At 42.2% G+C, this 18,904-nt stretch overlaps 2 protein-coding genes across 2 annotated transcripts in view; both read right to left on the reverse strand.

Moving 5' to 3' along the window:
* The window catches only part of atp6v1c1a (ATPase H+ transporting V1 subunit C1a), a 423,473-nt gene that overhangs the window by 154,066 nt on the left and 250,503 nt on the right, over positions 1–18,904 (reverse strand). The window lies entirely within an intron of this gene.
* Positions 1–18,904, reverse strand: part of nipal2 (NIPA like domain containing 2) — a 31,912-nt gene that overhangs the window by 7,618 nt on the left and 5,390 nt on the right. Inside the window, exons 2-4 of the mRNA XM_085802918.1 lie at positions 11,598–11,666; positions 10,275–10,443; positions 721–780 (exon numbers count right to left, since the gene is read on the reverse strand). Coding sequence (XP_085659044.1) covers positions 721–780; positions 10,275–10,443; positions 11,598–11,666 — 298 coding nt within the window. The remainder of the gene's footprint in view (positions 1–720; positions 781–10,274; positions 10,444–11,597; positions 11,667–18,904) is intronic.

Below are 18,904 nucleotides of genomic sequence, written 5' to 3' on the forward strand. Positions count from 1 at the left end.
AGATAGTCTGACCTCAGTCACTATTAACTGAGGTCAGACAAAAAGCTTGTAGTTTATTTAAACTGCAGGAAAAATATATAAAACTCTTCATTGAACGTTGGCACCAAGCCGTGGTGTAGTGTGTATAGTTTTCATCTTTCCATTGTCATTTTGATTCTTAATTCTCTTACTGGTTTAAACAAGTCTTTGCAAAAACAGGGCAGTGCTCGCTCTCAGCGATTCATGAATAAAACATTCATACAATTAAATGTTTCCAATATGTGGTTCATAATGTCACTCAGCAATTACAAGACAATAACAAAACGGGAAGAAAATGCTGATGATTTAACCCGGAAACCAACAATGTGCAGTGATGTGTGCGTGTGTGTAATGCTGATATGAATTTCCAGTCTAGCAGTTGTAATTATCATCATTGTAGCGACCATCACAATCGTGCCATTTGGCAGCAGACTCTACAAATTGTTCTGACAAACAATAGCTTTTCAGAAAACAATATAATGAGATAGGTCTGTTGAATGGATTGTGCCTTTTCCCTCAAGTGTCAGATGCACAATAGACTTCTTGAATTTTAAATGTTCGATCCTGATCCGAGGCCACAGAGTTTCAGTGTCTGTGTTGTTAGTTTGATAATGATCCAAACTTTAGATGTTACTTATCAAGTCAGAGCAGGAAGCCGAGAGGACACAGGTCAGGTCCTCAGGTGATGAGGAGTTTGCTTACCAACAACGTCAGAGGCCCGCAACGTCTCCTTGAGGAAAATCACAGAGATGACGGCACTGGCTGGGGATAGAAAATATATTTTCATGTTAATTTTACTGACAATCAAGACACACTGCAGTCCTACAGAACAAACAGGTAGCCCTATACTATGGATTCAGAAAGTATTCAGATCCCTTCAGCAACATATTTTTTAAGAAATGCTTGGAAATGTATTAAGAAATCTTCTGAAATATCACTTTGACATAAGTATTCACACCTCTGTCACCTCTGACGCTGCATATCAGAGCAAAAACCAAGCTACGAGGAGGAAGGATGTGAAACCAGGGATGTGTCGGGGGAAACATCTGAGGAAGGCGACAAAAACAATGTCTGCTCAGAGGCTGCCATTATTCTTACAGTAAATGAAAAACCTCATTATAAACAAATGTGCGTCTTTCTAAATTGTGTCCAATCAACTGAATGTACCACAAGTGGATACCAGTAGAGGTGAAGAAACAGTTAATCTCATCCTTTCTCCTTTTTATCAAATCTAAAATTCAGTTTTTGCTACTGTATGTCATTATGAGTGTAGGGAAAAATTACTTTTTTAATAATTTCAGCAACAAAACAAAATCTGAAGCGGTCTGAAAGCTTTCTGAATGCACTGTAACACGGTCCATTCAACACAGTCCTGACAATATAATTTGAATTGTGGAGAAAGAACAATTTGTTCTCTGTTCGTCACAAAAACATCACAATCAATGGTAATTTCCTCTGCTCTAAAACATAATTAGTGTTCAGCAAATTTTTTTGACCTCAGATTCTGGTTTAATCAGAAGCAAGCTCTGGCACTTGACTGGATAACGACTTGATAAAAATAAAAATGACATATATTAAGTGTTGCAAACAGAAAGATACACAGCTGGATTTATACATTTACTGTACTGTGCGCTGTGAATACATAAGTCCACATTAATAGACAGCTTGTACACTTGAGACACACACACACACACACAGTCCGTGACATGTTGATATTGATCAGCATCATAAAACCTGTCAGCGCTGCTCAGATAAATGGAGCTCATTAGGACTTCGTAACGTCAGCATCAAATTACGAGCAAAAATGCTCTGCCGCCACATGCCACATTTCTCATGAACCCATTCATCAATATCATTGTCAAAAACTGTGACGCTGAAAAAAGGCAATCAGCTTCACATGGGCTAAGCCTCAGATTAGGGTTCCTTAATGTTTCCCTGGGATATGCGCCGAACAGCAGTGAGCGAGACGAATAAACATACAGCGTTTGGCTGTCACGGAGACAGATTGACGGTGTGACACGGGCAGATATGCAGTGCTGACACACACACACACACACACACACACACACACATACATACATACATGCTGATAAACAGGCCGATACGCAGATGGATGGCCACACACACAGGTGGACGTAACGGCCTGAGACAGAAAAACAAACACTATGACAAACAAGACAAACTGACAGGGAAGCAAACACACACATGCAGCCTGTCACAGAGACGAGGCCAGTTTACATAATAACACACACCGAGGCCGCTGTGTTGCACATCCTCAACAACATCAACAATGAGCAGAAACATTTCCCAGCTTTGTTGCTACACAGGCACACCAATATAGCAGCTGTGAACCACTGCCACACACAGAGAGTTAAAGGGAAAGTTTAACATCTTGGCAAATCACCATAATCGCTATAGTCATAGCAGTAGGTGAATTACCTTTAATTATCGGAACATGTTGTTTTGAGATCCGCGGGGCAGAGACGTGAGCTGCTCAGTGAACACAATGGAGGTGAACGGTACAGGTCCTCTGTCCCTCATCAAACTCATCAAATACACAATCCAACAACTCCAAAACGCTCTGGTGGACAAGTTGAATAATCATGTATAATTACGAGACAGAGTTGTTTTAGAGGCAAATGCGTGGCCGGAACTACATTACAGACACGGCTGCTGGGCGGAGTGATCTCAAAAGTGCAAGCAGTTCAGAGTATTTGTTCATGCGTCATAATGTTACATAATTATACATGATTATTTCATAGTGTGGTGAATGTGCAGGTCACAACTTCTCCACAAGAGCATTTTGGAGTTATTGGATTGTGTATTTGATGAGGGACAGGGGACCTGTACGGTTCACCTCCATTGTGCCCCGCTGATCTCAAAACAATTATATGCACCGATAATTAAAGGTAATTCACCTACTGATATGACTATAGGGATTATGGCAATGGGGGAATCTGCCAAAATGTTGAACTATCCCTTTAAGAGACAGACAGATGTGCAGGTGATGGCACTCAGACAGCAGCAACAAGCTAACTGAATAGAGGAATTGCTGGAAATGACTGAAAAGAAAGAGACAGACAGACAGGCAGGTTGAGTTTGTGTAGAGGCTCTGGCACCATCGTAAGGAGATTAGCCACGGAGCATAAACAGCTCGATATGTCAGAGACACACACACAGACACACACACAGTGGTTGCGGTTGAAGTGGCATGACAGGCTTTTTCTTTTTTAAGGACGTTAAACTGACTCTACAGCTGATAAAGCCAAGCTGTGACTATAAGCTTTACTATAAACCATTATGCTCAACGGCTGTGTCTTTCAGAGGACAGAGGACATATGGGTGTGTGTGTGTGTGTGTGTGTGTGTGTGTGTGTGTGTGTGTGTGTGTGTGTGTGTGTGTGTGCGTGTGTGTGTGCGTGTGTGTGATGCCGCAGGGAAGCTCCTGTCAAAACTGGAAGTTTATAAAGACTCTCGTTGGTATTCTGATGAAACAAGCGTCGCTAAATATTTCATATACCACCACCAGGCGTGTTCGTTCGTATATTCGTGTATACACATTTTAGGACTCGTCCTTTTGCCTCTGGGACCGGCTGGATCTAACAAGTAACCATAGCAACTCCATACAAAGTCATAGTCACACACGGCTTGATGAAATGAGAAATACGGCAGCAGGCAGGAACCGAACCTCTGGGGGTACGTGACTCTGTCACTGCCCCTGCATGTTTATGGAGGTAGGTAGATGTGGTCTGGCCGTTTGTCAGTTGTGTTGTAATGGGAATCTCTCTCTCACACACACACACACACACACACACACACACACAGTCAAATATTCTTCATCCCCCTCACGGACAGATATGAACAGATCAAAGCAGGGAAAGTCTGGTCGTTCTCAAAAAGTACAAACTGTTATCATGTTGCACATCTTATTTGTTCACAGTGTCACAAACTAGTAACCATGATGTCACAGAGTCGCTACAAAGTTTATAGATTTTATAAAAAAAAGTAATCTAACCATAGCCTATAACAGTATGCAATGTCTATTTTTTCAAGATTTTCTATTCCCCCACACAAAAATAAATGGTCGAGCAGTGCAGTGGTAATGTCCAAAATATCTCTAACCCTTTATTTCTGTAAAGAAATCATCGCAACAAGGAAAAAGTGTTTGTTTCTGTGGCGGGGAGAGCAGGCGCTCTGCGATCGGATAGTAATGTCTTTCCAGGGTGTTTCAGAGTTCGGCTATCTGAGGTGAGTGACTATGCAAAAACACAAAGTTTATACTGTTTATACTGTACACTATATGAGTTCAGTGGTGTCTCGTAAGGATTGTAGTCATGTGTTTGTTGTGGTTGAAAGAATTTCCCCCATAGGTTAGCGTTGTCGCTATCCCTAGCGCCGTCTAGCCATGGTGTAACTCCGGTTTCTCTGCATCAATTTTAGTTGCGTTTTTTGCTCCCCCCAACACTGGGTGACCATCAGGACAACGATTTAGGGGTCAAAAATGACTGGAATTCTCCTTTAAAAGCAGGCTTGTATTGGACTTCACACAGCCTGACACTGTGCTCAACACACATCTTTGTCACGGTGCTGCAGGTCTGACGTCTGCGAGCGATGCTGAAGCAGCGTGTGAATCTTTTTTTTTCTTCCTCCTGATGCTCTGCTCCTCCATACAACAGCATCTGGGATGACGCTGTCATTCCTAATAGACACCGATGTGCTCCGTGGACGGGGGACACTAGTAATTGCTCTCCGTGGAGCGTCGGGGTGCCAGTGTGACATGCAGGGACAGGGGAGGGGGGTGATGATGATGGCAGCAGCATCATCATCATCATCAGCTCCCACGATCCGATCCAATCCTGTCCCTTCCCTCCTCTTCTGCCTCCGCTCTCCACTCTCCACTTTCGACACATTTCTACCTGTTGTCTCATTTCATTCAGATCCTTCCTCTCACCTCTCCCTCCCTCTTGTCCCCTTTCCTCCTCTCTTCACACCACCCAGTCACTTCAACCTACATCATGTTTACTCACCTCCCCGTCCCCCAGGCCTGGGCCGCCCACCCATCAGTGTTAGCAGTAAAGCATTGCAAAAGTAACACAATTACAGTAATGTATTACTATCTGCTGTGACACAGTAATATAACGCATTACTAATAAAATATTGGTAATATTATATCCGTTACAATCCAAGTAACGCACGTTACAAAGCATTTTTACTATATTAGGGGTCTGATCTACTAAAGGTTTGCTTGTATAAAAACTGGTGCAAACTTGCTAATCAGCCTAATATTACAGACAGTAATAGAAAATATGTTTCTCACGTTTACTAAAGGAAGACATAAAACAAAAGGAAAATAACTCATATCATCTACCAGACAGGTAATTTCAGAGTTGGACTGTTGGATGAACTAAAGGCTGATTTGGAGCCACTCACACGAATGAGTTAGTGGCAAAAGTTCTTTCATGTCTGCATTTCCCCGCGTCTGGGTCACTCCAGCTGCTGTAACATAGGCCGTGCGTCTCGATTACAACTCGCAAAACTGTAATTTCAACCCTGCAGTTTGCACATGCTGTCATTTAGGCAGTTACTCTTGGTAGATCACCAACAAAACGTAGCTTTATTAGCTTTAGGGGCCTATACAGTCGCTACATCACCGTCCACTGAATGTTTAATTAGCTGCAATAAACTACATTTTAACATTTTAGAATGCCTAGTCATATTTCTGTGGTTATTTTGGCAAAAGTAGTGTAGCACATTACAGTTCAGAGACAGTAATATTATAACGTAGCTAATTAGTTTCAAATAACTAATAATATGTATTGTATTTTGGATGTAACTTGGCCAACACTGCCACCCATCCCTATCCCAACATCCCTCACTCAGCTATTAGAAAACAGGCACAACGACGCAGCAGGAGGAGCGTGTGTGTGTACGTGTGTGTGTGTGTTAGACCCAGATGTTTTTACACACCACTACAGCTATGCACTATGTGTGTGTGTGTGTGTGTGTGTGTGTGTGAGGCAGCATGAGGTGAGAGGTGGAGTCACGGCGACAGACAGCAACCCGCACATTCCCCGCCACCCCCGCCGCCTCAGCTCCACTTATTAGCTCGGAAGATGACAGAGCGTGTCGCGGCTGCAGACATCTTCCTCTCCTTTTACCTCCCTCTCCCGTCCAATCACCTCTTCATCTCTGGCTTCATTAATTCTTCAAGACTCTCCTTCAGCACATTTGAGCTGCAGATTATTCACGCACACTCTCACACACAATTCAACACAGGGCCTGTAGCTGTCAGTGTTTTTATAAGGATATAATAATGATAGTAAAATGGAAATGAGCGGAGTAATTGCTAATACCTGTGGCTCTAAAGAGAAGTCATTATAATGTCAGCTGCAGACGCAGTGACACAGCGCTAAGAGGTTACTGCTATCCATAGAGCATAGTGCCGAATCCTGTTATTGTGATAAAAAAGCGTTTTAGTAAGTAAACCGTGCTCAGTGAAACAAGTGCAACAACAGAGGGGGCTGCCTTCTTAACACCATTCGTGGTTTGGTTCACTGCTTTATTCGAACCATTCATCCACTTAAGAGACACGACTATAGGAAAATCGTTTGAAGCGTTGGGGGTAATAGCTCTCATTAATATCCATGACTCACCCACCAACACCACCACCTCCTCCAGCAGCAGCAGCAGCAGCAGCAGTGGTGAGTGATGGGTGGCGGGAGGGAAGAAGTAAACCTGTTCAATATTTAACCTGAGTTGAGAGTGTTTGCACTGCAGCAGCTGCCAGCTGTAGCAACCGGGGCGGGCTTTGTTTTGATTGGCTAATGAATCCAGCTCAGTTCACGACAGCTTTTAATTCATTCTGACTGCTGTATTCACAATGTCAGGAGTAACACAACCAAACTGTGAAATCTGAAGAATAGATATATAGATCATTGGTAACCCTTTGATTCACAGGCCGCTAATTACGTGATAATTATGTGATAATGTCAAGAAACAGCCTAGAAATAACAATTAATTCCGTAGTAATGTCAAGAAATAGCCTAGAAATAACAATTAATTTTGTTGTAATGCCAAGAAACAGCCTAGAAATAATGGTCAATTTCATACTGGGGTCATGTTTTTCATAAAGGCAAAAGATTACACATGCTTTTCATGCTTTGAATTTTTTGGGAAAGGACAGAATTTTTCTTCACCAAGTCCTTGCAATTGACCAATATTTCTGGGCTATTTCTACGCAACCAACCTTGGCTATATTTCTCGACATTGCTATGAAATTTACCATTATTTGTAGGCTATTTGTAAGCATTACAAAGCAATTACTTATTTTAAATTAAAGGGTTACCAGATCATCTGCTAGTGTGGCTCTGTCTCTTTTTACTTTTTAAATGCACACATAAAATTATTGAGCGCGAGAATGTAGCCACAAAACTCCACAGTTCTTCTTTTCAAGGGTTTATTGAAACCTTTCTTCAAGTTACTGTATAACAAAATAAAAACTTTGCAGCAATCCAAAACAGGACAATAATCATGAGCACGGTCAAAAACCAGTGTGCCCTCCTCGTAAGAAGAGTACAGTTGTTATTAACTAATAAGCATTCTTATAACCTCAATATATGAGATCAGGATAAATACAACAAATATAAATTACTGTATTTATCACCTTATCCGCAAAATACAAAATGGCTCTAAGATCATCTTTTGGGTCCAAGAAACTGTGAGTTGGGAGGATGGATACCCACACTGACCTCCTGTGATCATCATCATTTGTTTACAACAGCGACATGTGACTAAATACGACCTGCCGGCCTTGACGCAGCAGGTAGACGTCTTTTAGTTGTGATGCACAGGATGGAAACAAACCACAGAAGAACTTCATTAATAAAGTTCATTTTCATGTCCATGGTTTGCTCTTAAATGTTCTTTTTTGTGTTTGTGTCTATAAATAACATCTAAGTGAGGAGGAGTTACACCGACAACAGACTGAGGCTTCGTTGTTGTTGTGTCAAGCCTTCAGTGTTATTTAAATCAGGAGGAGGCGGCTAATAGCAGGTGTGTCAGTGGATTACTCAGCTGCATCACTGAGGCGGCCGATGTGACGGTCCCAGAATGTCATCAACACATGTCAACACCTAACGCTCCCAACGTCATGTAAACAATTCAGCTCCTGTTCAAGGAGGGCTGATATTTACTGAAGGCTAAGAAGGAGGATGTCCTCCTAACGTTTAGGTTAGTCAGTTATATTTATTCTGTTTATTGTCCATAGATCCTATATTGTTTTAATGGGCCATAACATTATTAACACTTATGAAATTAACCTTAGATGTTTTTTCAATCCTAAAGGACTTAAATTAACATTTCAAACCTTTTAAAGATGATTCGGATCAAATATGTCTGGTCAATATCTGGCTCTGTGTTTCAGATCATTCACTTTAAAATAAAATAATTGATACAATATTAAAGTGACAAGACTTGACTTGCTCTCACACTGCTGCTCTGGGTTTTAACCTGAAGGCTTTCTGTGTCGAGTGTGTGCGTGTGATGGTTTCTAACCCCTGTACTTCCTCACACTATCAAAAGACATGTCATGCAAGTTAACTGGTGACTCTAGATCACCCCATACTGTAGGTGTGAGACTGGCCTCAGACCTGTGTGAATCTACAAAGACATGCAATAAAACTACTGAATGAATGCTGCTGTCCTGCTGCCACCTTCAGCTCTGTCTTATTGTGGAGTCTCTCTGGTCTTCAGCTGAGAAAAACAGCTAGTGTACAGACTCAAGTTCTTGAAGAAGTCCTCCTTGGTGGAGTTGGTTGCACGATTCGGATCGTTGTCCTTCGGATTGAGAAAATGTCCAAAGTGCAATCAATGTTGATGCATCTGGCTGAATCTGGACACACACTGCTTCTGTATACCTCTGCATTCATGCTACTGCTGCCTCTCTAAATGATTAATAAATGCCACTGTGTCAGCTCCACCTGAGCCACCACCATGTCTGACAGATGAGGTGCTACACTTTGGGTCATTAGCTATTCCTTGAAATTTTTTTTCTCCACATTTTTGTCGCTCCATCATTTTGATAAAGGGTTTCCATAAAACTTTGTTTCAGAACTAGTTTCTTTTTGTATGATTTTACAAACTGCACCAGAGGTTTGACAAAGAAACAATGTCTGCCTACGTCCTGGAGAGCATCAACCAACTCAGAACATTAGTTATGTATCCAGTACAGAGCCTGAAGAACAAGATATGTAACTGTCAAAACACTTTTTGTATTTTTCATAAACTGTCTCCAGACTTTATCCAAAGTCTAACTCAGCAGGATGTTTCATCATATCACAGTCACACATCATTCACTTTTCTCACTTAATGTGGACATTAACACATTAGATATATCTATTTGCAGTCCCATATCCAGACACATGGAGGTTGATTCATGTACTGTACACATGCAAAGGAAGTTTCCCTATTTGTGTCAGTAAAATATCAATTTATAGTGACTAAAGAATCATAAAAAAGTTTTATGGCTGTTTGGTTGAAGTCCTATTTCTATATCTAACCATTAAACTATATTATAGTGACTTCAAAACCCATGTACAATTTAACCAAATCCACCATCTTTTTCTCTAAAACCCAAGCCTCTGGTATGATGGTTATGTGATTTGCACACCTGCCAATACAATATAAGTCATGCAGTGTCACGAAAAAAAGGGAATTTGCTTTGTCTAAACACATGATCAAATGTTTTTATTTTGAGACATCTATGTGTTGGGTTAATTTTAGAGGATTTATTTTTCCAGTAAACTGTAGATAGAGGTATGAGTATGAGTTCAGTTTTCATATCGTTGCAGAAACTCATTGTGATAAAAACAGTATTGAGAAAATCTTCCAATAACACCTAGGGAGACTGCTGACTAAAATATGAAATGAATCCTACTGCAGCAATGCCTCTGCTCTTTTTTAAGAGTAATCATAGACTGACTTTTAGGAATGTGTATGGACTAAACTGTACAGCTCCCATTCCACGGTTGCACCAGCAAAGAGGTTTAATTTTTCTTTATTTTTTCCCCCTCAGATTTCACACTGAAAAGTAAAATCCTGTCAGTTTTTCGGTACATAAATTAAACACCTGGCATGAAGAGGGTTGTTTATGACAGGATCAGGAGTAAAAGAGCCCACATGGCTGTCTCGAAGGAAACAACCTTTCATCCTGCCCCTCCATGCATGGATAATGTATGAGAGAAAAGGTTTAGCCCTTACCTATGACAGACACACAGCCCAGTGGGGCGATGAGTGATGCTGGGGCAAAGCCATAGGCAGCGAAGTTCCCCAGCTCCCCAATGCCCATGAGAATCACCCCGCACCACCACATCAGGGAGGTGTAGTAGGGCTTGGAGCCTCGCTGCGACTGACGGACATGAGCATATTTCTGTCAGGAGAGAGGGAAAGAGAGAGACAGACAGAGGGAACAGGAGGCAACACTCAGATTAAGTGGATCCAATTACTGTAGAGCTGCACAAGACAAACTCAAACATGGATCACACAGACATGAACAACTTCCATAGACAAATAACACAGAGCTGGAAAAATGAGCAATTTAAGAGATAATACAGCATCACGGTGGCTCTGGTGCAGTTTTCAACACAACACCGTGACACTCGGCTGATTAGCATTTCATCCCAGAAGAGGCGTGGCGCAACTTTAGCAAATCAATGAGGCAGTGACAAACAAACACAAATGTACAGTATATACTTAATAATCATGTCTGTGAGCTCACACTGCCTCGTAAACATCAGCATTTTTCCAGCAAGTTTTCACATTTTCGTTGAAGTCCGCCTCACACACCTTGCAAGCTGCTGCCACCAACACCTAGGTTACTGCACCTGTTGCTGCATATTTCTGACAGAGTGTAATTAAGCTCCAGACATAGATCTAGTGAATCACTGAATCGTGAAGTAGAAAAAAAAAACAATTAAAACGAAACAATCCAGATGTTAAACAGGTACGTTTTTAGACCAGAGGCTCTAAAGCCTCTTAGGCTGGTAAATACAAATGAGAGAGAGTGTGTGTTTGTGATTAATGAATTACACATGTTGCTTAAATGATTTTGAATTGATTATTTATATCAGCATGTCGCTAAAAAACAATTGCAAACACACCGCTTTAAAAATCGCTCATAAGGCCATCTGGGGTGCATTTAATACGGCGATAGGCCGTAATTAGTGTGATAAAGAGGTCCAGACACAAAGTGTGAATAATGTGTTGTTTGAATGAAATGTATTGTGTTAAACTGAGATATATGTCTGGTGTTTAAACATTCCCCTTTTGTGCATTTGTTTTCATTTCAGAGCCGTTTTCTAATGCACAAAACCTGCTGTGAATGTGTCGGCAGGCAGATCACACAGTCAGTCCTAATGAACACATTCAGAGTTTGCTGAAGAGAGAGCAAAACAAAAAAACAAACTACCAGGAGAGAAGCAGCCTAGCAAATTCTCAGAGAGTGCAAAACTGAGTCTTTACAGGAGCTAAGAGCCCGCTGTGAGCGGAGCGCCTGATGCACGACTGGATCCCAGCGCCTCGTACCTGGATGTTGAGTGAAACGCTGATGAGGACGTTCCCACATATAGAGATGATGATTCCCAGGAGATAGGTCTGAGGAAACAAACAGTAAACAGACAGGAGATTAGGTGATGCTCTACTTGTCACACAACAATTATAAACACCCCATAATACTCCCCGCCAAGTCCTCTCTCTCCAGCTGTCACATCTGCCACTTCCATGACAACCACGGAGAGCTTTGTTCCACTGGTGCTCTGCTCAAAGGCACTATGCAGTGTTTGTGTGTGTGTGTGTGTGTGTGCTCCTTTAGAACAAAAGCTTCTTATTATATAACATACATATATAAAGTAGTGTCAAACTCAACTCTCACAGCAAAATGCACAACCACATTTGACACACAAACACAAACACACCCTCATCGCATCTCTCCCACGATATTCGACACCTCACGAAAATCTGGATGCAGGTTGTTTCGCACCTTGAGAAACATAAACATGACACGCATGCAGTGTTTTGGTTGTGTGTGGCCTACATTGCTGTTGTAGAAACAATGGCAATGTGGGAAACACTGGAGCACAAGGCCCCAGCTATATGCTAATGTCAGCAAGCTCACATGTACATGATGACTATACTGTATGTTCACCATCTTGATTCAGTAAAGCAGCTTAGCAATGTTTCAAAAGCAAAACATAACGCAACATAGCATAAGAGAAGACATGCAATGCTGCAGGACAAAACAGCTAAGAGCGTCTTTTATTCTTATAGACACATATTTTCCGACTTATTGAAAAGGAAGCACCATCCACCAGTGAAAGACACATGTAGTACTGAGGGAATGTGGAAGGTGTTTAGTCTAGGTGATTATCTGTTTATGCACTGTACTAGTGGAGACGTGTGTTTTGTTTGGTTTTGCATTGTAATTGTGCATAAATAAAAGGCTGCTACTGGCCGTGATCAAGCTACGGAGAAGAACTTGTATAATAATGATGGCGAAAATGAGTGATTGCACAGATTTGTATGAAAGCAGTCCAGCTGTTGTTAAGACATTTCAGTCTGGATCGTAATGATTGAGCCACGAACCAATATACTGTTTCTATGGTGCCCTAAAAATGCCTTCAGACTGTTATTATCTTGTTATTAAAACTTACATAATGTCATAATAACAGGAGAAGATAGTAGATATCTTTTTGTAGCCAACAGCACGAATTCATGATTGCTGTTTAACTGATGGAGGGAGAAACAGGATTCATTTGGTTTAAGTGTTTCAAGAATACACAAAGCTGCCCCCCCCCCCCCCATATGCTTGGAAAATTATTGCCAGGAGGAAATTTAATTTTAGGTCATAAACATACCGGCGGCTGTGGGCGGACAAAGTTTACAGAGAAATGAAAGCACACAGTGGGGGAGGAATATGAATAATGAAAATCTAAAGAAAGAAACTCAATCACTGTAAAAAAGAAAAAAGAAGTAACAACAGCCGAGCACATCCACACAAGTGTTTATCCCTTGAAAGAGCATCATGAGAGAGAGAGAGACGGAGGGAAAACAAAAGGATCAGAGGCGAGAGGAGTGAATGAGTGAGTGAGTGAGTGAGTGTGAGGGATTACAGCAGAAACAGTTTAAAAGGGATAGATGGGAAAAGGAAGCAGCGACAACAGATGAGCGACTGGTTGATATGTGAAGTGGCAGCGTGCTCTCTCCTCAAGTTCAGGGGGTCCACTCTACTGGACGAGGCAGGCGGGGATTATTGTCAATAACATCCATCTGATATTGTTGACAATGAGATAACAGCATTGTGGTTAAATGATGCCACAGTAAACAGATTCCTCTGGTCTCCAAACACGACGGATCATCTCTATCGCCGCACGATCCAGAGGTCCGTCAACTGTTCATCTGTTCATAACGTGACTGGACATCATGAATGAAGAGGAGAGAGGGGGGAGAGCTGTAATTAGACTTCACACTGTTGGAGTCATTCACCAAAAATCCAAAATCAAATTATCTGGATGAGAGAAATACGGGCCACAGGCCTCTCAGAGAAAGTATACGGTGAAGTGTGCAGAGGAGCACCAGACAAAAGGATGATGATGGTTCACTTCTTCAGTTTAATAACCTGTCTTTTGATGAGAGCAGCAGTGTAACAGGATCTCACCCGCTGCAGGTGTGTTTTTACCACAGGAGAAAAAATATATGAGATATAAGATTTCAACCGTGCGCAGGAGCTAGATGGAGCATCACAAATCTTGATATCGCATATCAATACAGAACTAATATGTACTTCATCCTTAAAAAAAAGAAAATGTAAATTCATCTTATGAGTAGGCTACATGTGGATGTCTCTTTGCACAGATCAGATACACTAAGATAAGCTCATTTATTCTGGATGACAGCTCTGAATCAACATTTGCACTTCATGAATACTTCCAGTTTCTCTGAGCTGCTGCCCTTCACTGCCTCCATGTGATATTTATATAGTTTTACATCAGCTTTATGCCAACCTCTCTCACAGTTATTTCACCTAAAAGATTCAGTGCAACCATCAAAAATGAAACACATTATAGAAGCAGAAGTGTTGTAAACTGCATATAAATCCATTAAGTTATGATTTAAAGTTGCACATATTTTATTTCTGGCCTCAATAATTGTCAAATTATTTATGAATAGAGAAATATGTCTAGTATATGATAGTCGTCAAAAAGTAAAAACACACCAAATGCCATGACTCAGAGTGTACAGCAGTGTCTCTGTGAGGCTGCACATGCGGTTTGTGCTAAATACTAATGACAGGATGCTAACATGCTACATGCAACAACATACTAATGTTTAGCGGCTTACTGTAAATGCTTAGCATGTTGTTCATGTTCTCTTGGCATGCATGCATGTTTGGCACCAAAAACAAAGTAGCTACAGGCTGAAGTTAATGGGAATCTGCATGAAACAAAAACATAAAATTATGCTTTTCATTCATTCAAGTATAATAATAAAACCCAAAGGAGGTTTTCCTATGACTCAGATTTGCATCTTAATTTGAAGTTCAAGTAGAGTCCAATTTGCTGCCAATTTTCTCCACTGATAAACATGTCATACACACACACACCCATGTCACGTCCAGAATAATTCACATGCATATCATAATAAATCCAAATTGATAGCAGCCATCGATCAAAAACAACCGTGGTGGCGGTGGTGGCTGTAACACAGCGAAACAACCGTTTCCTTCCTCACTTCCTCCAAGTATCAGAGTAGTGAAGTGAAAAAGTGAGGGAAGACCAAAAGCTGCTTCTTTTAAACCAGCTGGCCAGTTTTAGTTTCAATTTATTTAATCATCACACAGTTTAATTTCATCTAACAGCCCACTTTAAAAGTAAAACCACTACTCTTTATTATTGCATAACACAACTCATCATCTCCTCACTACCACCACCACCACCAGCAGCCTGATAAAGAATTTAAGCCGTGTGGATTTATGGGTAATTTTAAATTCAAAATCACCACATGCAGTCCAGTCGTCTGCCTCTATTTCACAGTCTGCCTCCATCTCCTCTTCACATTTAGCTCGACACCAAGTCTGATGAGTCCACTGACCTGTAACACGCTGCAGCAGGGAGGACGCCGCACCAGAGGTAAACAGGATTTTGATTTCCAGTGTGTATGTGTGTGTACGTGTATCTGTATATGCATTATGTGTGTGCTGATGATGGCAGCGAGTCTGAGGTAAACAGGATTTAGGAGGAGCTGGGGAGCAGATGGGCAGCTTGATGTGGAGATTCCTTGGGGACGGATATCACATGAAGGTAAAGAGTGTATGTTTGTGTGTGTGTAGGTGTGCGATGGTGGACTACATCCTCAAACGAGGAAGCAGACAGACAGAGAGAGTGTCTGTATGTGTGTGTGTGTGTATAAGAGATGACTAGAGCTCAGCAGTAATTCATGATCAGACAGACGGCGTCATCCTTCAGGCCAGCTGTGGTCTGTTCGCTAAACCAAGATCAATAAAGTTGTCAGGCTTTATAGGACAGAGTGTAAGTGGCCTGCTGCGTTGCTGTTACTGAGCCCACACGAGGAGGATAGGCTGCTAGTTAATACTGAGAAGGGGGCCGGGGGGCAGAAAGCCATGTTTGGCTGTGTCTGTGTGTGCATGAGAGACAGAAAGAGTGTAGTGAGAGTACAAGGAAGTGGATGTACAGCCTGAGGAGAAGTTTATTCCACAGACTTCACACGGGAGAAGTGGAAATATGGAGTGTGAGGAGGGATTCATCTCACCTTCTATTGATAGCTTTCAGTGACGTCACTTCCCAGGGACCTGGCGGTCAAAAGCAACATTCCAAAGTGGCCCCGCAATGGACTTTCTATGGACAAACAACCGAGTAATGACTTAAATCATCTGCCAGCAGCCGAGAAAGAAAGATATAAAAACAGCTTTGAAGTTTTGGGCACTTGTGACCCATATTCAACACCAGCTGCTGTATACCAGCTGTTTAAAATGACCAGTTCCCTGCCGAAGCTCCAGTTGGGCGATGTTTACATTTACCTGGTGGAGAATCCATCATCCTCCACCGCTTGCAATCAATATTTCCGGTGTTATGGCTCAACTGGTGTCTGATTAAAAGCCCCATTTTGTAGTTTTTTGATCTTAAAATAATGTTTCTGAACTCGTTGAAGTGGTAGAAATGTACCTGTAACTTTCCTGTGTGGGAACACCGTCCTGGTACCGCAGCTCCGCTGAGCTCCACAGTCTGAGCTCCAGCCCACTGAGCCCAGGCTCCCTGCTCCTCTCACCCACAAACCAGAGCTCTTAGCTGGGCTGCACGGTGACCAGCTGCCCCCCCTTTACCCCCCGGAGCTTTGCTATGCACCGCTACCGACGGCAACGATGACGGCGGTCCGATAGCAGCGGGACCGGCGGCGGCGGCGGCGGTAACCCGGCGGGACCGCCCGCCACCGGACACGGCAACAGCACCGCCCGCGGCGGCAGCGACACGGTAACGGGGGTCGGGACCGACCGCGGCGCGGCGAGGACGATGTTGTTATTGTATTTTCAGAGTGTTTTCCATTAGTTCGTAACTTTAACATGACAGGCTTTGTCATAGTGTGCAGTGTTGTGCAGAGTCAGAGTAGTGTGGCGCTGACTGACTGTAGATTGCCTGAACAGGTTCACTCACAGAAGCATATTCGCTGCAGTAACATGTGAACTGCGGCTTGATTTGTGAATTTGTGACAAATCTGCGGACGGAAGTGCAGCACAGCTGTTGTTCGGTACGGTAACCAGTTAAATCAGACACCAGTTGGGCCATAACACCGGTATTTTTGAAGCAGCAGGGTGCAGTGTGTGTTTTTCTGCCTTGTCCTAAGCCGCGGACAGCGGGGAAGTGGATTGTTTTGACCGCCAGGGGGGCGTTCCATACGGGCCGTGACGTCACATGAAAGCTATCAATTGGATTCGCGCACGTCAGAATAAGCTTGGCGGCGGACACTACATTCAGCCTCATTACTATTATTCTTCTATTTATTTGTTTGTTTGTTGTGTCAGTGCTGGTGGGGAAAAAAAGAGAGAAAGAGCGCATGCATTGTCAGAATATGTGGTCGCAGCGGGAATCAAGCACCTCACTCTGACAGCAGGAGCCTAATGCTGCACCCAGCGAGGGAGAGAAATCCACTCAGCAGCAGAGTGTGAGAGAAAGGAAGCAGGAGGCAGAGAGAGAGACATAAACAGAGAAAGCAAGACAGAGAGAGAGAGAGAGAGAGAGAGAGAGAGAGAGAGATGTCAATAGAGTGAGAGTGAGAGAGAGTTTTCCTGTTACAGGAAGAGCAAACAAGGCCAAGCCAGGCCAGGCCAGGCCAGGAGAGGCGAGGCCGGCTCACTGGGAGTTGCCTCTGGCTTGTCAGCTTGCTAAGCAAACATTACACACTTTACCCAGGGCAAACCGAAGGAAGGGACGTCAAAACACACTACAAGGCTCCCTGTGTTGCACTGTGTTGCTGCTGTGGCCTTTTGCTACTCGGGTGATGTTTTACATTACTGCACATTTTTTCAGGCTGTTAAGTCTCATTGAAGAGGAAGAAGAAGAAGAAGAAAAATACTTTATTCATCCCCTGGAGGGAAATTCAAATTCACTATGCAGCGATGGGTCGTCCTGAGACAGTGAGAAACGTGTTAAGGTCACAGACAGTCAACAGGGTCAGTCAGAGTTAAACTTCAGGTAGGGCTTCACAAGACAAACAAAATATAACCAAATCTCAATATGACTAAGTGCAATATCCAAGTGCATGAGCTGCAACTTCTTTTAATGGAGGTTAAATATGCCACAACACTGTTGACACCTAAAAGTGTTGTGGTGCTATAGAGAAGTAGAGATGCTCCATGTTTGTTTGCTGCAAGCCCAACAACAACAAAAAATCACATCATTATATCTATATCTATTTTTTTGCATCATACAGACCTTGTCAGAGGTGATAAACCGCTAGGCTACATGTTTGTATGATCAACAGGTGTAACAGCTGATCGAACACAACATCACTTCCTTTGCATCTAAGCTGGAAATGAACAGTGATCCCTGAGGGAAGGGTTGCCTCTATTCTGAACGGCTCTCCATAAAGACGATGACTTCCACTGTCGGACTGGAGCAAGACGAGTAGTGTGAGAAATACTGAATACATGAAATGTGATTGTTACATGTAGGTCAATTCTCCTTTATTTCTCTTCTTAATAGACTTAACTGCACTTAAATTAATCTGTATCCTATCTATTCAAAACAATAAATTGAACACTTTGAAAGGACAAAGGTCAGTGATGTGCATCCTGAGTATGTTTACCTTTGAAACTTAAATATATTTAATTTATAATTGTTTTACTTTTACTGACTGACATTTGAACCCAAAACTTTTGGTTGCAACAGAATATTGTTTCACTAAAGTAAAAAAAGATGGATGTACGGTATGTCCTCCACCACTTCATCTATATTTGGCAGCTTTTTCCTTTTCCTGTTATAGAGTGGACTCTTCCTTTTACTCATTAGCCCTTGTGTTTGATGAAGTCCTCCATAATTGTTGGGTTGTTCCAGACCAGCCACCGAAAAGAAAGCTGATTACACTCCAGTTGTCCTTTAGCTTTTTTGCAAATGTAATTAATTCAATGTTTTGTTTTGTTTTTAAATGAAGGATTCGGGGTTTAGTCGAACAAGTGACGCCAAAGAACAGGACGACACAGTGATACAGTACAATCTCTGAACAATGTGGTTTGGAAACTATAGGCAGCAGATCAAAGAAAGACCCTCGTGTTCTTTCATGCACTCATTTTAAAGTCAAAGAACAAGACAGGAGAACGACTGAGT

Source organism: Trachurus japonicus, chromosome 16, assembly GCF_045865225.1.
Source record: "Trachurus japonicus isolate A0001 chromosome 16, Traja_1.0".
Taxonomy (NCBI): Eukaryota; Metazoa; Chordata; class Actinopteri; order Carangiformes; family Carangidae; genus Trachurus; species Trachurus japonicus.